The sequence below is a fragment of the Struthio camelus genome, chromosome 3 (assembly GCF_040807025.1).
Source record: "Struthio camelus isolate bStrCam1 chromosome 3, bStrCam1.hap1, whole genome shotgun sequence".
In the NCBI taxonomy this organism is placed as follows: Eukaryota; Metazoa; Chordata; class Aves; order Struthioniformes; family Struthionidae; genus Struthio; species Struthio camelus.
Window position 1 is genome coordinate 8,649,367 of NC_090944.1, and position 27,413 is coordinate 8,676,779.

General features: G+C 54.5%; 2 protein-coding genes across 5 annotated transcripts in view; both read right to left on the reverse strand.

The window, feature by feature from the left end:
- SCARA5 (scavenger receptor class A member 5) overlaps positions 1-13,443 on the reverse strand; it is a 36,524-nt gene extending 23,081 nt beyond the window's left edge. Inside the window, exons 1-4 of one of the 4 annotated variants that reach the window (XM_068936697.1) lie at positions 13,238-13,443; positions 11,684-11,802; positions 10,303-10,431; positions 4,437-5,111 (exon numbers count right to left, since the gene is read on the reverse strand). In XM_068936697.1, the coding sequence (XP_068792798.1) occupies positions 4,437-5,111; positions 10,303-10,431; positions 11,684-11,795 (916 nt within the window). In that variant the 5' untranslated portion in view covers positions 11,796-11,802; positions 13,238-13,443. Of the gene's footprint in view, positions 1-4,436; positions 5,112-10,302; positions 10,432-11,683; positions 11,806-13,237 lie in introns of all 4 variants that reach the window. The other 3 variants (XM_068936700.1, XM_068936699.1, XM_068936698.1) reach the window with 3 other exon arrangements.
- Positions 13,444-15,421: 1,978 nt separating this feature from the next.
- On the reverse strand, positions 15,422-27,328 carry LOC104154092 (nuclear GTPase SLIP-GC). Its single transcript, XM_068936393.1, has 12 exons — positions 25,942-27,328; positions 24,101-24,246; positions 22,356-22,448; positions 21,714-21,819; positions 20,803-21,025; positions 20,226-20,435; positions 19,723-19,947; positions 18,969-19,144; positions 18,662-18,719; positions 18,168-18,276; positions 17,431-17,567; positions 15,422-16,381 (listed from the first exon to the last, which is right to left on the reverse strand). Exons 2-12 carry the CDS (start codon positions 24,114-24,116, stop codon positions 16,190-16,192), a joined length of 1,545 nt encoding a protein of 514 aa, XP_068792494.1. The 5' UTR covers positions 24,117-24,246; positions 25,942-27,328; the 3' UTR covers positions 15,422-16,189.
- Between the last annotated feature and the right edge of the window lie 85 nt (positions 27,329-27,413).

A 27,413-nucleotide genomic window follows, 5' to 3' on the forward strand; every position in this document is an offset into this window, starting at 1 on the left:
CCACAAGCAAAACTAAAAGCAATGCTGGAAACATCTCAGAGAAAAAGCCTCCTTTGTCACCCTCACGTTGCCCTGAATATCCTTTCTGATTAAACACCCTTCACTTCCCTGGGTCCCACACCAACAGGACGGGAGCAGAGCAGTTGCTGACGCCAGATGCTTTGCTCCCACACACGCTGGCTCCAGCACGGCTGGGCTGAGCTCCCCTGAGCAGGGGCAGCCCCAAAGACTTCCATCTGCTCCGATTTTATGGGCACACTGGCAAATAACCCACACAAGGGCCCCACCTCATTTCCATTAACGCCAGGAAGGGACGTGGGAACTGCCTGCCCTGGGCACATCTCACAGGGGTTTGGAGTTGTCCTCCCTACTTAAAATCAGCCCCAACCACCTCAGGTTGCAGATTTTCTCTCCTGAGACGCCGTCTCGTTTGACGAGCAAAACATCAGTCGCCCCCCCCCCCCCCCCCCCCCAAACTGCAGACCAATATCAAGGTGAGCCTGTGGCCTGGGAGCAGACGCTGCTCCAGTGCTGCCTGCAGAGCCCCATTAGCTCTGCGCCCCTCTGTCCTGCAAAGCAACCCAAGGAAGGGCAGAAAACCATCCCGCAGGGTGTCAGGGAGGCATGCACAGCCTAAGACAGGGACTAGATTTCATCAAGGATGGGCGTATGGGTAACTGCCAACCTCTTCTGCTCCCAGAGCACTGGGGACTGGGAGAATAAAGCCAGGGAAGAGACATGCTGGACTTGTCTCTTATTCCGGCGTATACACAGCTGAACAGGCAGCAGAGATCTGCCTGCCCCTTTTATGGGCCTCAAGGGCAGCAAACTTGGAAGCACCCGAGCCAAAAAGCTATTTTGTGGTCCATAAACCATCAGAGCATCTCCTCTTGGCTACAGCAGCGTGGCTCGATGAGCCGTAGGCAAGCAGAGATGGTCCCATCCCTAGCTATACCCCCTGGCTGGGAGAAGCCGGGATGAGGACGGAGGAGCACTGGGAGGGGCGGTTGGGAGAGGCTGCAGTTCGGAGACAAGGAGAGGTGACCAGCACTGCAGACACTTTGCCAAGCTGGTCCCCACCCCACCCTGGGCTGGAAAACACCAGCCCAGCTGCACCCCCGGCTTCACTTCGCTGACAGCACTGGGCTGGGCTGCACATCGCATTTGCTGCTGCTCCTTTGGGAGCAGCACAGGAGAAAAGCCCTTCAAAACAGGCGGGACGTGGACTTTAGAGAAGCGCAGAGCTCTGAAGGCCAGATGGGACTTTGCAATTACCCCGCCAGACCTGCTGCGCGGTGCGAGCCAGCACATCCCACCCAGTGAGTTATGCAAGTGGCTCCGGACAGGCAGCTTGAGCCGTGGTGGATTTTGGGCACCATCCCTCCTGCTGACATGGTTATTTAAGATCCAGATCCCACTCTGTGCCGTGAGGCTAAGCCATCTCCGAGACGCATGGGGTGCTTGGCATGGCCGGCCGCGAGGTGGGGTGAGACCCCAGCCACACACATGCACCGAGTCCTCCCTCGCCTCTGCTGGAGGCAATCCCAGTCCCTGTATCCTCGAGACCTCCCCGGGCAGACTTCATCACAAAAAACGTCCTTGAGAAGCCAGAGCCCAGGGTAGCCTCTGGGGAGGGAAATGCACCACCCAGGCAGGCAGCCCCGCACCTCCCTGCTCCATGCAAATCCGCCTGGGAGCACAGCTGGCTCAGCCGGGAGCGTGAGGAGCTGGGGATAAAGCCCCTTCCTGGAAGGTAGGTCTGCCAGATGGGCATAAGACTCATAAATTATAATAAAATTTATAAAATAAAGCTGCCCAGCCCATCGCTGCCGACAGCAAGTGGAAAGGGAGAAAAGACGAGGAGAGGAAAAAGAGGGAAGGAGAGCGAGCATAGGTCGGGGCTGCCAGGAATGCGTCAGAGCGGTGACTCATAAATCAGGTGCTGGCCTATTCGGAGGGATTTGGTTTGCTTTCTGTCCGCGCTAATTGGAGCACCCTGGCACACGGGTGTCAGACTGTGATGCACGGACGGCCGTCACCGCTCCTAGGGGAGCTGAGCTGGGGAGTCGCAGCGTGAGTCCCACTTCCCCTGTGGCTTTATCTGAAGTTGCAAACCAGTTGGGGGTCTGGATGTGGCGCGGCCCCAGCAGCTCTGAACCTGGCATCGGCAGCAAACGTCCCCCAAGGACCAGGGGAAATTATCCCAGGGTCCTACCGGTGCCCGAGGGCTCCATGTGGCCCATGTGGGTGAAGGTAGAGGCTGCAGCTCAAGATATGCAGCCCACAGCTGGCCCAGTAGACAGTGCTTTGGTGTCCACCCCTCCGTGACCTGTGTGGCGTTTCAAGTGGAAGCACCTGAGAAAGGTCTGCCTGGACTCAGAGGTTTGGTAGCAGAGCAATGTCTCATTGCTATGCTGTAGGTGCAAACAAATAGCCTGGAAGTAGGCCAGAAACTGGCCCCCAGCATGCAGCCAAGCCTAGATGCGTCTGAAACTGCAGTGGGGACATGTCACTGCTCTGTTTCCAGAGTCCTAAATGCAGCTTCCAGCACAGGGGCATCATTCCTGGGAGGAAAACCCGCAGCGGCTCAGAGGCACAGAGATGGATGTGGTGGTCCTGGGCAGGTAGCGGATGAAGCCGTGAGCTGGATAGATTGGTATTGCCCCACCTCACTGAGTCAGATCAAAGTGACTTCCCAAGCCACTCTGACCAGGCCATTGAATGTGTCCTGCGCGAATTTGTCTAGCCCCTTTTGAGCCCGCTCAAATTTCTGGCTTCCACAAAGTCCTGCAGGAAGGAGTCCCAGCCAGGTGAAAAAGGCAGCGTATGGAAAAGGGCTTCCTTCAGCCTGTCTTTGGCTTGCTTCCTCTCATTGCATCAGGTGCCTCCTTGACCTCGTGCCATAAGTCATAAGGATGCTCACGATTTTGGGGGCTCCCATCACAGCCCTGTTCAGATGCCCTTTTCCTGAAGAGCCCAGCCCTTTCCCTTCCTCACAGTCCCATGGAGCCAGGTTGCTCCTACGGGCTGTAGCTCCCTTCGCTCTGTCGTTGGCTTCCGGAGGCCGTTCTACCTATTTTATTTTTCCAGCCTCATTCCTCTCCCTGTCCCACATCTGCCTTGTCTACTTCAGTCTCTAATGAGGCAAAAAGCACCTGTCCCTTTGTGGAGCACCTAGCATGGAGGGGCCCTGATTGTGCTGCTTCCCAGTCACATCAGACAACTTGACCGGGATCCATCACAGCAGACACAGGTCTCTCCAGTGCAGATATCTCCATCTGAGCTGGTCACCTCAGAGCTCTCTGTACCCAAGGAAATCTAGTCACTCGCTGCATGGACTACGCTGAGGTACGCAGATAAATGGCCTATCCCAACTGTATGGCTACACTAACAAGAGAGTAATGTGAGAAACAGGTAGAAATTCTTGATATCAAAGAGGAAATAATGTCCAAGCAGATGGCTAACCCTGACCATATATAGTTAACAAGATAACTAACAAGATAATGATGTGAGAAACCGCTGGTCCTTATAGGTAATAAAAAAAAAAAGGGGGGAGTAGGTGCTTAGCAGATTGATGACTAAGGGGGGACTACCAAGGCAACCATGTCATAAGTTCCAAAAAAAAAGATACCAGCAAAACTAGGGACAATGGGCTAACAGGGATGGGCTGATTGTTTGGGAAGGGTTGCAGGTGGTAAAGGAGAAGAACATGGGAGTGAAAATATGGAAAAAAAAAAGGATGAGGTAGAACAAATGGTGTGATCGATGATGACTGAGGATACCTGCTGGATAGCCTTCTGCTTGATCACTGCAGTTTGAAGCAGGTCAAAAAACCCATTGTTTCTGCCGTACTCACATCTGGCTCACCCTCATGTTCAGGTGGGACCTGGCATAGTTCTCCCTAGCATCAGTGAGGGAACCCTGGGAGATTTCCTCCTAATATGGACTGGGAAACATCTGGATGGACCACCTAACATGTCACCCCTTCCTAACTCCTTAACAGACTAGAGCCTCACTCACTACAAAGAAAGTCCAAGGTGATGGAGACACCTAAACATTGCAGACACCTAAACGTAGGTGCTTAGTGGGTTTGATACACCCAAGAGTACCTGAGACATCCCCATTGGACAGGTAGATACAAAGGTCTGGGACAAATCCAGCCCTTTCAGGATAGTAGCTGGAGGCAAGGGGGCTACCCTATAGCATCTCAAGTGATGCTGGACACTCGGGTTTAGGCAGGTATACCAAGCCTATAAGGATAGGGGAAATGAAGCACTTGTTCCAGCAATAGCCAAGGTTCCCACCGCTCCATCAGCTGCAGCTGCATGCCATGGGGCACGCACCCATCACCACCCAAAGTACTGGGGACATCCCCTTCCTCATGACAGCGCCACGCGCCAGCAAAGGAGCTGCTTACAAGAGGGTGCTCAGCTTACCCCGTATCACGGAGATGTTCTTCAGAGCGACTGAGTGCTCCCAGTCCTTGAGCCGCAGGTCTTCCGTCACGTTGTTGAGGATGGCCAGCTCACGCTTCAGTTGCTCTTCCATGGCTATGTGGATGAGACGCATCTGCCGGGCGTCTTCGGTGGCGTTGCTGATCAGCACCTGCAGGTCCTGGATGCGGGTGTGGTGGATGTTCACGTCATAGGAGAAGGTCCTGTTCATGGTGTCCACAGCCCCACTTGCTGCCATCACCTGGTCACTCAAGCTCTCCACCCTGCTACTGAGGTGGGTCAGGAGGTGGTCATGGTGCTGGAGCAGCAGCCGACTGCTATTGCCTTCCACGGAGAGCTTGTACATCTCCTGCTGAGCTGTGTCACTCTGCTGAGTCAAGCTGTCCCAGAGGTTGGACACTGCCTTGTCAGTTTGGCTGGCCTGGGTCTGCAGACTCCAGAGAAGCCCTTCCAGCTTCTGCAGTGATCCCGTCATGAGGAACAAGGAGTCTGAGTGGTTCTGCAGGAGGTCCTGGAGCCTCCAGATGTGATCCATCACATCCCCTTTCAGAGGTAGGTGCAGCAGCTTCAGCTGCATGTCCCGGAAACTCTCGTTCAGGTGGTTCACGTTCCCCATCAGCACCTTCAAGTCCTCGGGGGAAGTCTGCGGCCTGGAGACTGCAAGGGAGAGAGAGGAAGGGAGCATCAGAAACCGCCCCGTGAAGATGGGAGGGCCCAGCTGAGACATGCAACCCTCTTTCCTCCCAAGGAGCACTTGGACATCCCCACCGTTCCTCGGTGCTTGGAGATGAAAGCCAAAGGTCTTTCGCGTATCCCATCAGTCCCTATTTGGCCCCATGGTTTTCTCCGCAGGCACTACGATCTGTGAGAACGAGGTGGGCTGCTGGGAGGGTTGGAGGAGGTGGCTACGCGGGTACCTTGCTCAGGAGGGACAATAAAGGCCCACAACAGCTCCGGATATCAGGGTAGCTCTGCACGTGCAGGAAGGGCTTTGCCCTTGAAGAGGGGGTCTGGCAGGCCAGGAACCTGGGTGTGATGCTACGAAGCCCTCACCGTGCCTTTGCCTTCAGTTAGCTGGCTGCTCAGAGTGTCCACTTCCCTTCCCTAAAAACAGACCTAAAAATTGCATGCTCAAACTCCTCTTTTTGGTCCTTTTTTTGTTTTTTAAAAAACCCACTGAGATTTTAATTGCTTAACAATCAGGTTCCCCACCCTGGCCGCTAGCCCTAAGCCTGAGCTGCGCCCTTTGCTCTGTAATTAACACCAGCAGGTCGACTCAGCAGGTCTCTGTGGCTCCGGGTGCGGTTTGCGGAGCCGTGGTGAGCTCCTGAGCACCATATCGTGGCGGCGGAGGCGGGGGGCTGCCCGGCAAGGAAGCAAACCCACCCCAGTTCGGGAGCTCCAGCTGTCCCCCCCCCGACCCCACCGTGCCCTCCACCTCCCTGTTCTCCATCATGCGTCCCGGTGGGTTTTGGCCGCCGGAGCCGCATGCATGGACAAGGGAAGGACCGCACGGCAGCAGGACGCCGCGCTGCACCTCCCCTTGCACACCCCCTCCCAGCATGGCCAAAACCAGGGGGTGGCCGGTCTCATTCCGGGGGGGAGCAGGGCGCAGAGCCTGGCTGGGATGCAGGCGGAGCGCATCCCAAACCCGCCGGAAGAAGAAGACTAAAAACCCCGCTGTCATTCCTGGAGCTGTGGTTGGGGATTCGGCTGGCGCCGTGCCATGGGCTCGGCCCCCCCCCCCCAAATCTCCACGCGGGAGAAAGCCCGGCGAGGACGTTTGGTTTGCATCAAGATCGCAGGAGTAAAACATACAGCGAGAGAAGACAGGCACACGTGAGGTCGGCAGCGCGCTCCAGGGTGCCTGGCTCGGGGCCGGCACCAGCGGCAGTGCTGGGTGTCCGGGAGGGCGCTTACGGGACGGAGCCGATGCCGCAGGGGTGGACCGTACCCTGCGATGCTCTTCGGTGAGAGCGGGAGGGAAAGGCACCCGTGGCGCCGGGAGAGCCTTGCCCCGGGGGGCTTTTACACCTCGGCCAGACGTGCCGGAGGAAGGGTGACGGCACCTGGCCCTCTTAAGCCGAGGGGAGCCGAGAAAGACGCCAAGGGACTCGTCCAGAGTCACCCAAGGAGGAAACACCTGGGAAGGAAAGACCTGGAGAAAAGGTGCCGCGAGCCCAGCTGGGGTGCGGGTACCACCGCCGCCATCCCGCGTGGATGCAGGGGGCGCAAAGATGCTCCTTCCAGGCCTTCGGAGCCAGGGCGCCTGCGGCGGCCGCTTGGGCGCAGGCGTGCAACCCTGGCTTTCCTGCGACCGAACCGAGGTGGGAAACAGCCCCGGGCGGCCACCACAACAACCTAGAAAAGGCAGTCCTACAAACCAGGGCTGGGGACAGGAAGGCCCAGGCAGCTGCGGTAATCTGCAAAGCCTGTGGAGTTCCCCCACCATGCGCATAAATCCCCTCCGACAGCTTCATCTCAGCATCCCCGCTGCTCCGCTCTGCCCAGCCCCGGCCCTGCAGCCCACGAGCCAAGGCCAAAAACACCCCGGGAAGACGTTCAAGGAGCGAAAGCGCCTCCGTTTCTCGGCCGGCCGGCGTGCGCCCACGCGTGTAACAGCTCTCCTGCCCCCCATCCGCTGGCTCCCGCTTTGCACGGCAGAGGTCCCACGCGTGGGATCAGAGCGGCGCAGCACACGCCTGCACACAGCAGGGACGCAGGCACATGTGCACACGCACACCGCACAGCCGTGCGCACGCGCATGCATGCAGCACAGATGCAGGCACGCGCACGCATGTGCATGCAGGCACACAGCAGGCACGCGCGGGCATGCAGGCACGGAGCAGATGCATGCGACGCATGCACGCACGCAGCACAGATGTGCACACACACACACAAACACACACATGCACAAAGGGCAGATGCACATGCTGCTGCTCGCTGCGCCTAACTGCAGCAGCCTCCCCCGTGGCCCCGTGCTCTGCGCTGGGGGCTTCCCGGAGAAAAGAGCCTCAAGGCTGGGAAAGAGCTGCCGGAGCAAGGGTGCAAGAGCGGGCTGCGAACCCGCTGAGCGGCCTGGAGCGGAGAGCTAGCAATGGATTTACCACGAAAACACTAGCAGGCTGCAAACGAAGCCAGAAAACTGAGCAGACCAAAGGAGGTGGTTTCTCCACGTGGTCTCTGCTTAAGCTGCAGAACTCCTCGCTGCAGGAAGGCTGGACAAGTACACGGAGGAGAAGTCCCTTGAGGTTACTGAATATATATATATATGCACATGCTACATATACTATATATATATATATATATATATATACAGTGTGTATATATATGCACATGCATGCAAGAGGGGCAGAGGGCAGCGCATTAGTGGCTGCACGCACAAGCGTCTTGCGCGAGAACTAAAGCATCAGCAACCGGCTCATGATAAAACATGCAGCTGCCGGTCTTAGCCCGAACCCCAGGCAGGGCAAGTCGCTTCCGAAAGGGGTAATTTCGTTTGGGCGCAGACTAAGCCAAAGAGGAGGGGGTGGCCGAGGCCAGGGAGGAGGCCCCGGGAATTTCCACTGATGGCAAGAAAAAAAAAAAAATCAAGACTGGAAGGAATACGATAGCACCACAGGCGGTCACAGCTGCACCGAGTTGGGTCGGCCTCTGTCGAAAGCTCCTTGCAGGGGGGCGAGGGTGGTTTCTGGATTTGCGAAACCCTTGCAGGGGATGATGACTAACGGACGCCAGTCAGCCAAGCCGGGGTTTGAGCTCGTCCAGATGTGAAAAAGGCTCTTGCCCCCGTTTCTGCCCCAAGCGAGCGAGCTTCGGCGAGAGAGGGGCTCGCCGCGGCGGGCAAGGCGCTTCGAGCCTCCCGCAGAGGCCGTTCGGGACGCGGTGAGCAGCTCGGCTACACGCGCGGTCCCGGGGTTACAGCACGGCAAGACCCTTTTGGCCGTCGCTTCTTGCGAGACGGAGGTGCGGGGGCGTGGGCAGGAGGGCGGAAGCGGCTTCTGTTTTGGACTGACGGAAATAAAGAAAATAATTACAAGAAAATAATTAGGCGAAGCTGGTTTTAAAGGTCACTCCAGGGAACGCCAGTAAACTGGCAGCTTGCAAAACGCTGTCTTTTGGCCCAGCACGGGACTGGGAGGCACTGGGGTGGTGGGGGGGATGCAGCGGCTGGCGGGGCGAGCACGGCTCTGCCTGGCACTTGGGTCTTGGGGAACGGCGCTGGTCAAAACTTGCAGGCGCGCACGGGTGCGTGGAAGCTCGGGCATTTGCACACGCGCCCGCGCGTTTCCGTGCATGCATTTGCACACGCATTTGCACAGGCGTCCATGCTTTGTGGGTTCGCCCCATTCCCCGCAGGCAGGAGGGGAGGCAGCTGCGCGATTCCCGGCGGGTCCCGGGCATCCTGGTGCAGCATCTCCGTCTCTCGGAGGCAAAGTGGCCGTCGGCAGAGGGCAGAGCCCCCGGTGACGAGTCCCCTCCTCGGGGGAAGTGGCTGGTGGGGGGGGGGGGGAGCTTCACATCGTCCTCTGCCCAAAACCAGCAGTTCTGGAAGCGATCTCCTGGACATCCCCACATCTGGGGCTGGCGGCAAGGCCAGGTCCGATGGGTGGAAGATGAGGATGGCCACCAACGGAAGGATGCTCCTCTTACAGCATCGCGAGCAGGTAAAAGCACCGGTGTCGAGGGGCCGCTCCGGCAGGGTGGAGCTCAGCGCAGGGCTGGGGGCGAGGACCTGGCTCCGTCCGCGCCGGGGACGCTGGCCGCGATGCCGGGGCCGGCGCAAGCCAACGCAAAGAACTAGAGCTGGGCGGAGGGGGGGCCCGTCCAAGCGAAAATGCCTCCAGCAGGACTATCGCCCTCCAGGAGGAGAGGGGCTGGCCGGCTGCCCTGGCCCCGCTCCAGCCTTTGCTCCTCCGCTTGACCGTCTTTGAACCGCCTTGACGGCGCTGCTTTTCCTCGGCCGGCAGGTTCCTCCAGCGCCTCTCGAAGCCGAGCGGCCGCCGCCGACGCTGGAGGTTCGCTCCCGCTCCTCGGCCCCTCGCCGTCTCCGGCGAAGGGGACGCCCAGGCGGCTTGGCCAGGCCACCTCCAGCCCTTGGGTGGCAACGATGGCCAAACCCAGGGCCTGCCTTGAAGGCCCAGACGTATAAGAAGCAGTAACGATATCTGCTTTCTTCCCCAAGGTTTTCAGCCGTAACTGGGAGAGCCGGGCACTTCCTACTGGGGTTTTCATCGAAGCAAGAGAAGCTGCAAGTCTGCCGGTCATGGGGCTCCAGGGGCTGAGGCCTCGGAGGAGGACGCCCCTGGTCGTGGGCCTCCAGCTCTCCTCGCCACCTCCAGATGGCGGAAAAAAAAAAAAAACAAATCTTGTCGTTGCTCTCGCTGGAGCTGCTTTTGGGCAAGCAGCTGCGGATGGGCCCGGACACGAGCGTCGGCCCCGGGGGCTCTTTGCACAATTCATGGCATCGCTCGCTCAGGGCTTTTCTCAGGCCAACAACAACACTCAAACAATGCAAAACAAGGAAGAAATAAGGAGAGGCCGCGCAACGCCGGCCAACCTGCTGGGGCCCTTCCCCACCCCACGGAAAGCTCAGTCTGCCCCTGGCAAAAGGCAGGCGGAGGTGGCATTGCCGCGTCTGCCACCAAGAGTGGCGCGTCGAGGCCGCCAGCCTCCTACGAAGCCTGCAGAAGGCAACGTCCAGAAAATTGCCTAGAATATATATATTCTAGTGTATATATACATGTAAATACCTAGAAAACCGCTTTTTGCTGCCTCTTCAAATGGCTGAAGAGCCCGGGAGGAGCAGGGATGGTCTCCGGGTCTCCTCCCGCGCCTCGGCTCTTACCTGCGAGGATGAAGACTCCGACGAGGATGAGGAAGACGAGGAGGTAGAGCCCCACCACGGCGTACTTCAGCGCCGCCAGGGAGCCCAACCGACCGCAGCGTCCGGCCGCCTTCATCCTCCTGCCGGGACCTGAGGGATGGGAGCGGGCGGTCAGGAAGCATCTTCCCTCCACCCCGCACCAGCCCGGGCGCTGCGCAGGGTGCTGGGCTTAAAGAAATCCCGCCAACCACCTTGCATGCTTTTAAACACCGTCCGCCTTGCGAGCGGGACTCCGGTTTCTCCCAGCGCGTGCAGGATCCAAGCAGAAGGTGGGACCTTCGTGGAGAGATGACCCCCACGCCGGGGCGCTCCTGCGACTCGTGCGTGCCCCTGGGCCCTGTCTGCCGTCGCTGGCCAAGCAGCTGGAGCCCAGGGTTGCACAAGGAGCGGAGCCGCGATATTTTTCTGACATTAACACTTCGAGCGGGTCCCGGGAGGCTCCGGGAGGAGCTGGCGCCGAGCCCTCGAACCACCCACTCCTCTCCGCTCCGGAGAGCGGGAGGCACCGCGGTTGCCGGAGCAGGGTTTTTGCAGCAGCCCAGCCCATAACCAAGGGGAAAAGCAAACATTTCCCTCCCCGTCACCCGGTTCCCCCCACCCGCCCGGGGCTGGTGAACAGCCGGTCCGGCTTGTGCCTCTCCCACTGGCTGGGTTGGGGCTGGAGATGGAGGTCCATGCAGGTCTGCAAGGCTGCGGAGGAGCGCCCAGCTCGAGCCGGGCTCGACACCAGGCTCCACGTCCATGTTACAAGAGCTCGTGCCAGGACCAAGCCTGGATCTGGTAAAACACGGGCAGCCCTTTGTGGGCCAAGAGCGAAGGGAAGGTGCTCGGCAAGTCCATGGTGGAGGTAGAGGTCAGCTGAGAGCTGCAAAAACGCACCCAGGGCCAGTTGTGCCCGGCTGCGCAGCCCTGATGCTACGATCCCCACTGCAAGCTGGGGGGGGACCATCTCCAGGCAGGACCACAGACAAGAGCCAGGAGGCAAAATGAAGGGGGAAAAAAAAAAATAAATCAACCCTTAACAATTAAAGAAACTTTCCCTGGAGTACATCCTCGGTCAGTGGATGAGACCTGAATGAGACCTGGGGCACCCCGAGGGGCTCGCAGTGCCCTGGCTGTGCTCAGCCACCGGTCGGAGCAGAAAGGGGTGCGAGAGGAGAGGAGAAACCTGCCTGCCGTGGGAGTCCCTGAGCTGCCCTGCCTCGTCCCCCTCGCAGACAAGGGCCACTCGGTCTCTGCTCGTGAAACCCCCAGGTTCCCCATCAAGAGCTCCCCAGGTTCCCGCCTCCACGTTCGAAGCCCCCTGGACCGAGCGTCTCCAAGCGGGAGGACCTGGACTCACCGTCCTCGCAGAGGTTCAGCTTGGAGAGGTTCCTTCCCTCAAAGGGCTCCTCAAAGATGGAGCCGTTCTCCCTCTCGTTGAAGGTGTGAAGATACATGGCCTTGTTCTCCATCCTCCTGCTGCTGGCGAAGCGGAACAGGCACGTGAGACAGAGCACATCCCGTCTAATCCTGAGTGGTGCACAGCTTGGGCGCCTTGGCCCAGTGCTATCTGGTGCAGAGGACAGACCGGCCACCAAGGGAGTCCTCTGCTCTCCCTCAGCAAAGCTGGCTGCCACATCTCAGCATGTGTCTGGAGGGACCAAGGGGGCCACCAGCTGCTGCTCCTGGGACCTGCTTACCACCAGCACAGACCCCTTGCTCTTGGGCCAGGGAAGGGCTCCCACCACCCAGCCGCCCTTGGCCGCATGCCCAGCTGATGAGCAGCCTGCTGGCTCCCTGCTCCGGGTGTGCCCCGGATGTCTATCCTGCTCCAAGGCTGGACAAGGGGGCTGTGGCTCGGTCTGTGCATGCAAGCTCTTCCCTGGTCCATTCCCCCACCGTCACCAGAAGTGCTCCTGACCCCCCGGCACACTGAGCCTAAGATGAGCCAGCTCTTCCCCTTTGGAGGCCATGGGCTTGATCCTGTTGTCACGGCCTCTCCGATAAGGACATCGGAGTTGAGCTGGCCCCAGGGACCGGGCTGTCCAGGACCAGCCTTGCTTCTAGGGAATACTGTCATGCTGGCAAGGTTATGCCCTTGCTATCACTGAGGTTTTGCAACATAACACTGACTCCTGCAGGGAATCAGCCCTCAGCTCCCTCACTCCAGTAGGGCTCCGGCATGGAAAGGAATTAAAAAAAAAAAAAAACCCATCTGCTGGCCTTGCCAGGTGGGATCTGCTGAGCACTCCCCAAACTCATGTCACGCACACCCTTTGCCAGCTGGCTGCAGCACAGCCAGAGAGCCCCTCCACGGCCGCCCCTCGCTCTTAGCACATCTGGATGCGGCGCGCTGCCTGCTCCGCACAGGGTGGGCCCATCCCGGCAGACGCGCTCTGCGGGGACCCCCGGCCCCTGCTGGCCCCCCTCGGTCAGCGGGGTCTCTGCGTCTCCCAGCTAAAGCCAGCCCCGCTCAGAGTAGCGGAGCTGAGGTGGGGGGTCCCGGGATGCAGGGGTTGGAGGGGAGGGGGAGACCCACAGGGAGCTGCTCGCAGATCTGGGAGCACTCAGCAAACACCAGGGAAGGGGGGGGTCCAACCTCACTGATGGGAGGCATCGCCCCATTGCGGACCCCAGGTGAGAGGATGCTCTGCGGGGAGCTGGCAGCCCCCTCGGCATCCATCCCCAGGCGGATGGGGCAAACCGACCCCCGCTTCCAGACCACCCCAGCCTTGCCCAGGGTGGCAGCACCCACTGAATCCCCTCGTCCCACCTCTCCAGCTCCTTTCCTGGCCGAGCCGGAGCCAGCGGTGCCGCTCCGCTGCCGGCGACCTTCTCGGCGAAACGTTGCTGAAGTTTCCCCGCACGCCACGACCACCACCACCACCACCACCACCGCTGCAGAGCGACTTACCTGCCGGGCGAGGCCGGGCCGCTGCCGTCTGCCCTTCCCCGGCCTCGCTCAGGAGCCGGGCTGCACCCATGGGGGTACCGAGCCGCCGGGCGAGGCTGCGCGCAGCCGGCGCGCCCCGTCGGCAGCCTTTTGTAGGCAGCGGGGCAGCGGGCCGGCAGCCGCACGCCCTCTGCTGCCGGCCCGGCCCGGCTCGGCTCGGCCCGGCCCGGCCCGGCCCGGCCCCGCCGCTGGCCCGGCCCCTCCGCCCCCCGCGGCGTGCGGCAGGCAGGGCTTAGCCCGGCGCGGAGCATCCCCGCGGCGCTTTGCGCGGCGTCGGTTGCGGCCAAAGGGCTTTTTTTTTTTTTTTTTTTGCTTTTTCCTCCCTCTTTTTTCCCCCTTTCCCTCCCCCCTTTTTTCCCCCTTCTCCCCCCTTTTTTCCTTTTTTCTTATTTTTTCTCCTTTTTCTCCTTTTTTCTCCTTTTTCTCCTTTTCTCCTTCTTTTCTTTCTTCTCCTTTTTTCTCCTTTTTTCTCCTTTTTTCCTTTTTCTCCTTTTTTCCTTTTTCTCCTTTTTTCCTTTTTCTCCTTTTTCCCTTTCCTTTTTCCTTTTGTCCCCCTTTTTCCCTTTTTCTTTTTTCTCCTTTTTTTCTTCTCTTTTTCCTTTTATCCCCCTTTTTCTCTTTTTCTCCCTTTCCCCCTTTCCCCCTTTTTCCCTCTTTTTTCCTTTTTTATTTTTTTCCCTTTTTTCTCTTTTTTCTTTCCCCTTCCCCCCTTTTTGCCTTTTTTCCCTTTTCCCTTTTTTCTTTTCCCCCTTTTTTCCTCTTTTTTCTTTTCCCCCTTCCCCCTTTTTTCCTTTTTTCCTTCCCCCTCCTTTTTTCCCCTTTTCACCCCTTCCCCCTCCTTTTCCCCCTTTTTTCTCTTCTCCCCATTTTCCTTCCCCCTTTTTTCCTTTTCCCTCTTTTTTCTTTTTTCCCTTTTCTCTTTTTGCCTTGTTTCCTTCCCCCCCTTTTTTAACTTTTTCCCCTTTTCCCTTTTCCCTTTTTTTCCCTTTCCCCTTTTTTCTTTTTCTTTTTTTACTTTTTCCCCCCCCTTTTTCCCTCCTTTTTTCCATTTTTTTCCTCCCATACCCAGCCACATGGGCATGGGATTGCTGCATCCTGCCTCGGGTTGGAGGGGAAGAGCTCGTGTACAGCCCACGTCGCCTCTGCTGCCCTGTTGCAGCTCACTTCGCAGCCCCGTCCCCCCCACCCCGGGGTGCAGTCGCCGCTCCGGGGATGGGAGAGCTGCTTGTCCCTGCTGTGCGCACCGGGAAACAGAGGTATGGCTGTTGTACCCCCAAAGGGAAATACGACACATCCACCGCCCTGCTCGCGCCCTCGCACTTACCTGCGCCCAGTCCCCTAGCTAGGCTGCCAGCGCAAGCTCTCCATGCCGTCACCAGCCCCCTGCACACCCTGGCAGCCTCCTCTCCTCTGCAGCCTGGGAGCACTTCGGGGCCGGCATCATCCTGATGTTTTGCCCAGCTCCCGGCACTGCAAGTCCTTCTCCTTGGGGAAAGCTGTGCTGCAGGCAAGATGCAATACGCCACGGCTGCTGCCCCGGGACTCCAGCCTGCTCCCTTTCCTGGGCAGGATCCTTGCACATCATGCCGGGCTCCCTTTCCCGGGCAGGATCCTTGCACATCATGCCGGGGTGAGGCACGCCAGCAGCATGGAGCACGGACGTCAGCATCGCGGCAGAGGGCTTTTCCGCTGCTCGGGCACCTTGGGTGCAATGCACAGCACCGAGCTGTGCCTTGCAGGGACGCCATTGTCACGCAGTCCTGGGCACGGAGCATCTGCACGCGCTAGTGTCCCCCCAGCCCCAGGCAGCGGGGGGAGGAGGACGAGGACGAGGATGGCCCAGAGAGCTGGGAGGAAGGCCCCGGTTCTGCCCCGAGGACCTCCAGCAGATGCACCAGCCAGGCCAGGTCTCAGCCCACAGCCATGCCCGGCAGATGGCTGGAGAGCTGGGGCAGGGCTGCAGCCCTGCCTCCCCGGAGCACCCCACTCTCACTGCCCCCCACCCAGCACCATGGCCACAGCAGTTATTATAGAATATTTCCAAGCATTCCTCTTAATACAAGAAAAATCCCTGCCAAGCGGTCCAATTACCCCTTTTGCATCCTGAGACATTTTGAAAAAAATACCAGTCAAATAGCCCAAGAGCTTAATATTTTATTACATTTCAGGACGAGTATAAAAGCTACGCACAAGCTGCTACTAACATTTAGTATAATTAAACCGGGATACATGTTATATATTGTGCCATTTCCTGGAAGATCTTCAGCAAGGCACCCAAGACCTTATGGCTGAACCTCCACTACAAGCCCAACGGCCAGCGTGGGGATATGCCCCTTCACCAGGGGCTGCGGACGCAGCTCAGGACCTACAAGAGACCTCAGCTCTTCCAGATCCTTATAGGCCGGCGTTTCGGCTACCGAGTCCAATCCACAAGGCCTTTAAAATTCTTGCTTAGAAGGTGGTCAACACAGAAAAGCGGTGAACCAATCAGTTAAATGCAATTAAAGATAAAAGCCCAAAATAACTTTGCTTAAAAGAAGAGAAACGGAAGGGAAGTCTTCCAGCAGGCCTTCGCAGTCAGTGTGGCTGTCAGAGATTTTTGCACAAACTCTCGATTTCTTGGCGTTCTTGCTCAAAAACTGCAAGGAGAAGAGCAAAATGAGAGAGACTCGGTTGTCCGCCTTTTTGCTTTTACAGAAAGGGAATAAAAGCTTCGGTACAAGGGGTGGGGACAGCTAATGTATGCCTATGTATTCAGGAATAAGCAGTGGGGAATCGTTATCATCCCTGAGCTGCAGCCTAGCAGCCTCCGACGACCGGCGTTAAGAGTGAATCTCCGGGCCTTGACCCGGCACAGGCCGCGAGCACACCCCGAAGGGCTTTCCAAGCTCAGGACCCTGCTCACCCACTCCTTCAGTCACTTCTTTCCAGGACTGATCCTCGGCCGCTCGCGCCCGGGCGAAGGGCTCTCCCTCCCAGCCCAGGCATCCCGGAGGGCAGAGCTCGGACCGTACCTGGCAGCCTCCTGCACGTCCTGTCCCACGGACAAAAGGCGAGTCTGAGCGTGCTGGAAAAGTTCTTCTCCAGCTTTGTGGTCATCTGCACCTGTGGCCATCATAGACGATGAACGTATCGTTTTGATGTTTGGGTTTTTTTTTTGTTTGTTTGTTTTTTTAAGAGAGAAGCCTTGTTTAAAGCCACAGAGCCCAGTGCAGACTGCGGCACAGAAGCGAATGGACTTTATCAAAGTCAATTCACATGAGAAGTGCAATCTCCTCAAGACACAGAGCACAGGCGTTTTTACCACCTGAAGCCATTGAACTCCAAGAATTACTGTTTTGCACTGCTATTATCTGCCAGGATTGCCAAGGTTGTAACAGCTTTGGTGTTTGCACGCCCAAGCAGCTTGCTGGGGAGCGTCCAAATTGGTCTCGTGCAATACCCAGAGCAGATGAGACCTTTTTTTAGGTGAGCCTACCTACTCTGTCCATCTTCTTTGGTCAAGTAGGCATGCCAGATCTTTGGCCGGCATAAAGGAGCGTCACTCGAATAACTGTGAGTCTTGTGTGATCCAAGCTTGAACCCATTAGGTGGTGACCCATATGAGTGAATCCAGATAGCCGGAGATGAGTTGGAAGAGGTCATATGAGGTCAGAAAGCAGGAAACAAAGGGACCAAACTAGGAAATTGCTGCCCGGAAATCTAAAATTTTGCTTGCTAACTAAGACAGCACAGAAGTTGGTTTGGGGGCTAACCAGGGAACTGAATCCAGACAAATTCAGTCTGGTGTTTTCTTTTCTCAGAACTGAAACAGATTTAAATTGCTGTATTGAAGCATGAATAAACTCTAACTGGAGCGAGTCCAGACAGCTGAAGCCGACAAAGAATTCATTTTCTCCTTGAGATATCCAAAGACCGCCATTTTTGTGACATCCCACAACAACTTGCAACTCAACGCGTTCACTCTGTAATCTTAGGCAGATGCTATGTGCTGCGTAATTCATAAAATTTCACTGAGCATTAAAAATGCTCTGCAGTGTCCACTGGATTGACTGCAGAGGGCTCGAGAGTCTTGTCCATCCATCAATTTGTCTACCACAATGCTGCTAACATAGGCTTGGATTCACAACAGCAATTCTTGAAATAGCACTTACCTTCAGATCCTGGAAATGGCTCTTCATCTTCTCCTTTGCTTTCTCAAACATTTCCTTGCCCACCTCCTCCTCAACGGACTTCTTCAGTTTGTTTTTAATGTTCTCGCATGCCTGCTTCCCGCATATCCTAGCTGCCTCTATTGCAACGGTGGGAAACATCACTGTTACTAGCTCAAAGCAGATTTGCAAAGAGGGGCCAGGAATGGTGTCTATGTTCCCAAGCATGCCCCCTGTTCCCAAGCAACTTTCACCCTCCTAAAAAATTCCTTTGCCCACAAGCAAAACCTTCAAGCTAAGTTCTTCCTCAGAGCTTCAGGCTGTACTCAAGCTAAGCTATAGGTCTTCTAAAGCTTTTAACCTTGGGCAAGGGCTCCGCTCTCCAACCCCTCACGCGGGTGGAGACGAAGCAACATTCTCTTGTGAATTGATTCACAAGAGATGTGTGATGAGCTTATGTGGTTTGATGATTAAAGGGTGGGACAACAGCATCAACAATAAAACAAATCTGCGCAGTAGGTTTTGGAACGATAGCCATGTGTCCTGGTGACACATTTGTGACCCACTGAACGTGTCGCCCAAAGGCACAAATTTACACATTCTCCTTCCTGCCTTCCAGTTAGTGCAACTGTGAAACCTTCTGTAACGGGACTCTGTACAAAAGCTAGGAAAACATCTCCCAAGGCCAGAGCGTGAACTAACGATGTCAGATGCAGAATCAATTAGAAGACCAGTCCTACCGTCGTAATGCGGCGAAAGGCTGCTTTGGATCGACAGCGCAAGGGACTCATAGATAGTCTTCTTTTTCAAAAGAATTTCTCTTTCAAGGGCTTTCATGATGATGTCCGTCTGCAGGAATTCATGTTAAAGTGTTTACTCGTTTCGCTTCAAACTCTCTATTGCAAACAGAATCTGAACAAACGCTTTGAAGCACAAGAGCAGGTTGAACACCTGGGTTACTCCAGCGGTTGTAGGCAGGACTGAGACGGCACATGCAGGCAGTTTTAAGACTGGAGTTCAGGTAAAAGCGAGAGATACGGGGCAGCACCTGCACAGCTAAAGCCATTCGCGTGAGCAGCGGTGTCTAGCCAGCAGACCAAATGGCCTGCAGTGATTCAGCTTGCAAGAGCTCAGGAATTCTCCCTCCTGCCCCGCAATAAAATGTCACTGGGAAACAACCATGGTGTGAAAATGCCATTTTCCATATGCAGAGTGGGTAAGAGAGACTACTAACAAGATCTGATCCTGTCACAGACAAATAGCATCCACTTTTCAGCCTGTTCTTGTGGAACCTGGACCATGCACAGAAGCTATTACAGCTTTAACAGGATCTTCTATCTTAAATGGCAGCAGCAGCTCAGTTTAAACCCTAAGATCTCAGGCTTAATGCCCCTGCTGCTCATGTCACCGAGAGCTTCTGGAGCTACCAGGGTTAAACATGGCTTGGAAAGTAGCCAGGGAGGTGGTACGTTGGGGGAAGAGGTAGGCCAATGCACTGCAAATCTCTACAGTCCTGAACGCACAATGGAGCTAGTCTTTACCTCAGGTATTCTTCAGTATTCATGTTATCTATCTTGGTCACCACAAAGGCGATATCATTGCACTTTCCAGCCTGGCAAGCTTTAATTGCCTCTTGTAGCACAGTGTCATGTCCTCTGGCCCCGAAAACACGTTCAACATCAGCAATAATCCAGATGGATGAACACTCCAGGATACTCTTGAGTGAAAGCAGGAGAAACAAATGGGAAAAAGACGTTGGAGACCACGAGCAGTGAGGACACTGCCTCGGGGGGGGCAACGCCAGGCACAGGCGGAAAGCATCTGCAGCATCAGTGCAGGTGCTGGACTTGGGACTTGGGACATGGCTCCCAGAGGCGGCGAATCCCTCCCTCCACATGGGACTGTGCTTGGGGGTCATTGAGCTCGGACGCCCCGACAGTGCTGCTGGCACACGTTGCAACAGCCAAGTGCCGGGAGGGCCAGCAAGGCACGTGGCCGACTCCAAGCCTGGACAGGCCTCCCCATCCTGGACAAAGGCAAGCAGGGAATGGCACGAGAGGCTTTGGATGCTTCTGCAGAAGAAGTAGTAGGAGCAAAGATGTTGAGTGGGGAAGCATGTTGGGTGCCATCCCTGCAGAGCGAGCATCCAGCCTCCAACTGCTCAGCCTGTGCCTTCTCTCCCTTGCCATATGCATATGGTCTCTTTGGGGTCTCCCTCTAAGACAGAGTCATGGAAATATGGAAGTGTTTCCCACCCAAATGTGTTTTCCCCACACAGCATAACTTGCCAGTCACCTCTTTCCACATTTCATCCCTTTTCTTGTTGGAATCTCCTGTCCCTGGAATATCCACAAAGACAACACCTTCGGGAATCTGCTCTGATATCGGGAGAGTCACTTCCACATGCTTGATCAGTGGCCAGAGCCGCATCTTTTCTTTCCTTTCTTCCATCTCACTGTCCCCTTCTCCATGGTCCCAGCTCCGGATATATGGGTCCAGCTCCTTAGAGAGCTCCTCTGCCTGGGACACAACAAATAGGTTAATCTTTGCCCCATAGAGAGATAAAACCCCCAAATAGGCTAAAAAGAACAAGCCATTTCCTCTTCTTTTTCTCTAGTGTGTTGCCATACTTAGAAAGGCGATTCTAAACCCTCCAGCACTGGTGGGGAGATGAGTCTTCAAAACAGAGTCACAGGAAGGGCCGCAAAGGAAAACTGACGCAACTATTTCAGCGTCGGAGATATTTGGACCCAAAAGCAGAAACTGCTGGCCTTCCTAGCCTGGAAAGGTACGCTTACCTCTGCTTTTCTAAGAGTGATACATCTCGAGGAAGGAATGGTAATCACAGGTTTGGTTCTCAGCAGCTCTTCGTAACTTCTTCTCTCTGCTCCTTCCCCGTAAAGAGCCTGCAGCTTCTGAATGGCGTGCTCCACGTCATCGTCGCTCTCACTGCCTCTGTTCTCAGGGTCCAAAAGCACAAAGAGATTGCTCAGCTCGTCCTTCCATTCCTGCCAAAGTGGAGCAAAGAGGGTGTTATTTAACGGGACAGCTCAGGCTTGCTACAGTAGGAGCGGTTTGGCCCTGGGATTCAGTTGTGAGGAGCAACAGGAAGAAGCAGCACTGGTGGCTGCAATGCACCCTCTGCCTGCAGTCCTGTCCGGCAATCCCTGCTCCAGACAATTCCAGCTGCCTGGAGCAGAAAGGAAAAAGCTTTGGCTTTCTCCTGTCTTCCTTTCAGCCATCTCAAACACAACAAGACTTAGCCCTGCCCTATACTTCAGTAGTGTGGCCAAAAAGCCAGCTGCAAAGAAGAGCTTCCCTCTGGAGGGTCCTCTTAGAAACCTACTGGCAACCCTGCAGAGAAACCTGCCTCACCTCCTCTGAGAGAAGAAAAATGTTCGCTTCATAGTGTTTAATCCTGCAGGTACTGATCTGAACCTGGCAGGAGGTGCAAGTCCGTGTCCCAGAGACCGGCAGAAAGAACTTCCTGTCCAGAAGGGTGTTCAGCAGCGTGCTCTTCCCTGCGCCAGTGCTGCCGAAGAGACCGATGCGGATGGGGCTGAAGGTAGACTTTGCCTGGAGCGCGTCAAAGCGGTCTCTGAGGAGGAAGGAAGCAAGGAGAAATGTAGACCACTGTAGCAGATGCAAATATTGGGGGAGTTTTTTTCCTTTGTAAATGCAATTGCTCCATTAATAACAGCCTCACAGGGGAGCTTTTTCTGCAGCGTAGCTCCTGCTCTCTGCTATATTTACCTTTCCCTTGGTTCCCTGCTCCAAACCCTGCTCCAGTCCGTTCCAGTGTGGGAGAAGCCCCGGTGAGCTCCGTAAGGACGTGGCACCATGCTCACCACACCGCATGCAGCTCTTGGCTCACCCCTGGCTTCAGTGCCAGGAACTCCTGTTGCATTTGTGTGCCAGGAGGTCCTATCGCACTGGCACCATCAGGAGGATGCCAATGCTGCAGTCAGCTCTCAGGATGAGTGCTATTCTCCCTCTGGCTCCAATGTCTTCCCCGATATTTCCAAGGGATGACAAGACGGTCAGTTTATTTCCCCAATGGAAAGGGGCAGAAATCCCTACGGCTGCTGTCAGAGAGCAAAATCTGCTTGATGCATACCTCTGCAGTGATCCAAGTAGGTACTTCCTTGCTTTATTTTTCTCTCCAGAAACAAGTTTCCTCCAAACCCTTCAAGCACAGCAGCACCTTGGAGCTAGACGCAACTCATAGCCCAAGTCCTATGTCAGTGAAGGCAGTTTTGACTAAATCACTTTGGATGCAGACTCACCTGATATATCTCAGTTGGTCAGGCACCTCATCCATCCAAAACAGGAAGGATGTCTTCTCATATGATGCGCTCAGAATTTTTCTGGCCGTGGACTCAATCTTTTCATCTAGGAAGGAGATGTGGTTACAGGATCAGACTGCAGTGGGGCACTCAGAAGCTGACCAAGAGTGGGAGGTCTCCAAAGAAAACAGAGGCTGCACCAGCACACAATGAGCAGGCCTCAGGAAGAGGCTTTTGCAGCTGTGAGCCACTTTGACTTGTAAAGTTCCCATACTCCCACTTGTAAAGTTCCCAATGATATTTCTACCAGATGCAGTTTGCTGGGGAGGGCACCAAGGGCCAAGGGACCCTTCTTCTGGGGAACAAAACACATGAATTGCTGCTGGCATGGGGGACCTGTATGTGATGTTCCTTGCTGCTTAGAGACATCGCTCAACTGGGATCCAGGGACAGGATTCTCCATAGAAACCATCACAGTCGCTGCAGCCACATCCATAGGAGCTGCTGCAGCCTTCAGTCTGCTCAAGCCCCAGACCTCCCCTCCGTGGCAGGCAGGGCTATGGTCTCTCTCCAAAACCTGGTGTTTAGGGATGTCTCTGTCTGCCCCTGTGCCAACATGCACTCTTGGCTTCTCATACTCACACTTTTTGAGAACCTTTTGCTCATCGTCCTGGAAAGCCTGATGTATTCTTGGTCGCTTTCGAGCTATTTCAGCTGCATTTCCTCCTTCTGCACCTTTTCATGTTGAAAGGACATCCTCATTATCATACTCACAAGAAATGAAAAGAGTTACAAGGCTTAATATTAAGTAACCTAGGCTTAAGGCTTAATATTAAGTAACCACTGAGTAACCATTAAGTAACAGTCAAAAGTTAATCTCTGAAGCCTGCTTTGATGTTGGAATGGTTTATAGGGGCAACGATCATATCCTGTGCCTGTGGATTTGACCATTTGAGGCCTAGGCATCCCCAGGCATAAAATCATGCTGGTGACTCACCTGATCCATGTGGGGGTGCATTTCAGAGCATGAGGCTTCTTAACTCTGGTGGCCAGTCTGATTAGACCTGCTCAGAATATCCCAGGACCTGGAGGCGACTGGCTCAGCTGTTCATATGGACAGCGTCGACGCACTGATGGAGAAAACTCTCCACTTTGGAAGTCTTCTCCTGCCTGACTTTCCCCAAGTGGCTTTGATGCAGTCCTGGGAACTGAATCCGTGCCTCCAAAATCCCAGAGGACTGCCTTTGGCCAAGTGGTGAGACTACAGCAAACCTTGGAGTAGCCCAAAGGTCTGTTTAGCCAAGCAAATTGTTCCTGGCTGGGTTCGGTGTTGGATGTTTAAGGAAAAAGCAGAAAGAGAAGAGCAGGACTGGGCGTGATGGACATGCTATCACTGCCTGCAAATAGATCACAAGCCTGCTGGCACTGGGGTCGGGACACATCTTACCTAACAGATAACATATGTAATACAGAAGTCTCCACCTGAACTAGTCCCCCAAAGAGCCCACTGCAGAGAGCGGGGAGAAATGGACATATTTAGGATGTGATTCATCTGATCAATTTTGGATAACTACTTCAGACGAGAGGAACTGTGCCTGAGGCTACACTGACCGCGACACCTAGATTTCCCATGAAAATCCCTGGCCAGCTCAGATCGGGATGTCGGTACTGCAGGTGTCATCATGCATCAGCCGTGGTCTTCTGTTGTGGGTGCTTTTTCTTAAAATCCTACCTCCTGGGTTGATTTAGTGAATAATAAGTTGAACTTCCATTACAGAAGAAAGACGGACAGATTGGTTTAGACTTTGCATTGCCAAGAAAAACTACAAAATTTGTCCTAAATTCTTAAAAATCAGGAGGGAAGTGAAAATTATTTGTAACATTTATGCACAAACAGCATCAGGATTCTTGAGGCTTTTCCCATCTCCTTCCTGCTGGATGACTCTTCTGCACATCTATTACATGTCACTTTAGAGAAATTTCCATTGGCTCCTTTATTTTTCTTTGGTTTTTTTTGCTATTATCAAGCTTCAAATTTTGAAAGAGACTGTGCCTCAAAGGTAGTTCCCCAAAATGAATGGTATATCTAGGGGAGGAACCCTCACTCAAGTATCCCATCCCCAGCTTGCCCCCGTTTCATTGCTACGCAAAGTGGAGAAACTCTGAAAGGTTAATTCCTCTTTTCATAAATACACTTTAAAGAGACACCGTGACTCTACAGGTCCTGATTTCTGGCTAAACACGAGCAGTTTTCTCTTTCAGAAATTTGCATGCAAGTAAAAGCAGAATAATTTTATACCAGCTGGTGTAAATTGGAGGGTGACTTGGGGAATCTCTTCTCCTACACTTGCAGAAACAGGGGGTGACTGTAAGGGAAACCTTCTCACCTTGGGCCTCTGCCATGTCCACAGACGAGTCGCAGAGCCTGTGGTGAGTCCTTGCAGCCCTGGGTCTTCCCTGGCTTTTCACAACCAGGCTGTGCTGAGCATGAGCAATAAGAACTCCGACAAAGATGCCAGTGTCCAAAAACCACCTGAGAGAGAAAAAGGATAATTATAACATTTTTTAGCCAATTTCACTTGCATCTTGGTTCAGGAACGGGAGCGTGACAAGTGTATGCTGTCCATCCCTTTGATGGCAGGTTGAAAGCTGGTTGTGGCACGCAACAGCGTCTTCTCTGAGGCAGCCACTAGTACAGCTCCCCTTCCCTACTACAGCTATATCAACGGTCTTTAAAGAGAAGATGCCTTACACACAGAGGTGGAGGGATGGTAAACTGAAACACATTCAGCATTGTGAGATGAAAAACCTGAAAAGATTTGCTCCTACATGTGGACCAGGACAGAGAGCTTGGTCGAGTGTCAGGAGACATACAGCCAAGCTTCCTGAGCTGCCAGGGAAGCAGAGCCCACCCTTGGGATACTTGCAGAGCCCACCCCGGGGATGCGGGCAGAGCTCACCCTCGGGGTGCTGGCCAAGCACGCCCCCTTGCAATTTGGCTACCTTGCCTCTGGCCAAGGTGCAAAGGCGGTCAGCCCCAAATGCTGCAAAGCCCCACCCGGAAGCAGGCAGCCAGGAGAGTGAAAACAGCTCCTGGAGGCTTGTTCCTCACTTGGTCCCATCTTACACAAGAGCTATCATTGCAGCCTAGAAAGGGCTCTAAGGCCACAGCCCTGTGGCTAGATTAAGTGTGCCCAGGGATATTCTTTGGCCAGAGCCCACCTGGTCCTGTCTGGCCATGGTCAATCTGCTGAGCTGTGTCCTCTCCCAAAGGGTCCCTTGCCCTGGCTTTGGGAGAGGGTTGAGCGTGCTGGCCGGCACCCCCAATGCCCAGCTTGGGCATGGCGTCCCAGTGTGATCAGCTATAACCAGCCTTGGCACTGGTTATTTATTTGTAATCATAAATTTATTTGTAATTATAAATTTATTTGTAATTATAAATTTATTTGTAATTATAAATTTATTTGTAATTATAAATTTATTTGTAATTATAAATTTATTTGTACAGCAGTCGCCCTGGGTTTCAGATAAGGAACTTGACACAGATGCTCAGCCACAGGTTAATCACCAGTCACAGGTTAATTATCTGCCAATACACCCTCAAAGACACTTAAGAGGCTTAAAGCTTAACCTGTAATGCTTTCCTAACGAGGCCGTTCATCAAAAATGGCATTTTCCCCTTTCTTGGCACCCACTGTCTTTCCAGGCTCTCAGTTGCTGTTGCAGCCATGGGGCCACGCTGCTTCGGGAGAGAGTGGAAGGAGGAACAGGAATGCAGCAACTCTCCCCAGATCCCCATGGGGTCTCGGCGTGGCATGCATCCCCCCAGAGAGACCCCAGCAGCTGGGCGCTGTTTTTCCCCCCAGGAGATAAACAGATTGGGAATCAGGGACCAGCCTCTGCAGCTGGGGACAGCGGGAGCCCCCTGAGCAGAGCGGTCGCCGCCACGGTCTGAACCGCCCGCACAACAGAAAGATAAAGACGACCCGGTTTCCATCAGCGCTGAGAACCCAAAGCCAGAGCATTTGCCTTCTCAGTTATCACAATTTATGGACCTCCTTCAATCAGCCCCTTGACCTAACTCAGATAAACTTCAGCTGGAACTTAAATCGACGCAGCAAAACATCAGTACACATAAACCAGCAAGGATCCGAGGGAAAAACCAACTTCAAAGACACCGAAAGCTCCCGTGGAAACCCAGGGAAAGGGAATAAGCAGCTTTTCTCACCTGTGCTCCGCAACGACTTCCAAAATCTAGATGTGTTCAAACAGCAAAGAAGCTATCAATAGCTTAACAAAATCTTCGTCTCAATCTTACCCTAGAATTGTTTAAAAGTTACTATTTCTTCTCAAAGAAACATAAATGTATTTAAATCTTGTGACTACGACTTCCAGTTAACTCTTTTGTCTCAGAAAAATGAAGAAACAAAACCAACTGCAAAAGGACCTCCCCATACTTCCTGCCCTCCTCTTTGGGACCAAGCCAGCTTTCCTACTTCCTCTTCCTTTGGTTTCACCTTTGATTTTGACGGTGATTATCTCTGTTAGTAGAAGAACTGGTGACACCTTTGCACCTTTTCTTAAGAGCGAGTTTCGTACCACACTGAAACTGGTAAGAGAAACACTCCAAGTTGCTGCACCCTGCAAAGTAGCTCAGAGTAGAGCAAAACGCTCTACTGGTTCCTCCCTCTGAAAGGAAAGGGTAGGTACAGTCAGACTCAAGGAAGATCCGGTATCCGTGTGCACACCACCATTTGTGTTTGTCATCTGCCGCTCTCCAGACCAGGGGCAGAGAGCTCTGAGACATAAAAGTAGCTCCCAGCTGTGGTGCTTCTGTCCTTTTCCTGCAGCCAACCAGGACTCATAGGCAAAATACCTCCTGTCGTCCTTTTGCTCTGAATGCTTTGTGCTCTGCAAAGTGGTGTTTCACCACTCTCTGAGCCATCTTCTAGCTTGCACTTAGCAGCACGAGCCACGCTCTCAAAATCCACAGGATGTGGTGGCGGGCACTCCGTGCAGCAGCTCTCAGCTCTGCGGGGAACGTGTCAAGGTTGAGACTGCTTCCCAGCAGAGCAGGGCGCAGAGTGCATCTCCTGCCGCAGGCATCCTTGCATTTTCTGCAGTTTCAAATGACCAAACTGGCGCTGAGTGGTTGCTCAGGTTGCTTGCGAGCGCCTAGAAAATACATGAAAAAGGAAGAGGCCAAATACACATTGAATCCTACAATACTTTTGTTTGGAAAGGACCTCCGGAGGTCTGTAGCCTCCTGCTACAAGCAAGACTAGCTTCAAAGTCTGATGAGGTTGTCCAAGTGAGTTCTGCAAGTCTCCAAGGATGGAGATGCCACAGCCTCCCTGGGCCCTGTCCCAGGGCTGCACCATTCTCATGGGAAATATTTTTTTCTTATTTCTAGCCAGCATTTCAAGCTGTAGCTTGTCCCTATTGCCCCCGGTCCTTCCTTTCCACACCTCCAATGAGAGCATGGCTCCGTCTTCTCTGTAACCCCGTTAGGTGGTGAAAAAAGACTTCTCTGGGCTGAACAGGCCCAGCTTCCTCAGCTTTTTCTCATGGGTCATCTCCTCAGCCCTGGGGTAAGAGAGTACCTTCAGGGCCCGCTTTTTGCAGCCATCAATTTCCACAACCGTCCCGTTCCTTCAGTTCACTTCGCAGAGGCAAAGCACCTCCCGAGCAGCAATTTTG

Bases quoted from the DNA above. Each gene is read 5' to 3' on its own strand.
- LOC104154092 (XM_068936393.1), bottom strand. The intron at 21,820-22,355 runs GTGAGTATGAGA...TCTCCTTCCTAG, and splicing joins GCAAAAGGTTCTCAAAAAGT to ATGAAAAGATTGAGTCCACG. The intron at 18,720-18,968 runs GTAAAGACTAGC...TGCATGGTCCAG, and splicing joins AATACTGAAGAATACCTGAG to GTTCCACAAGAACAGGCTGA.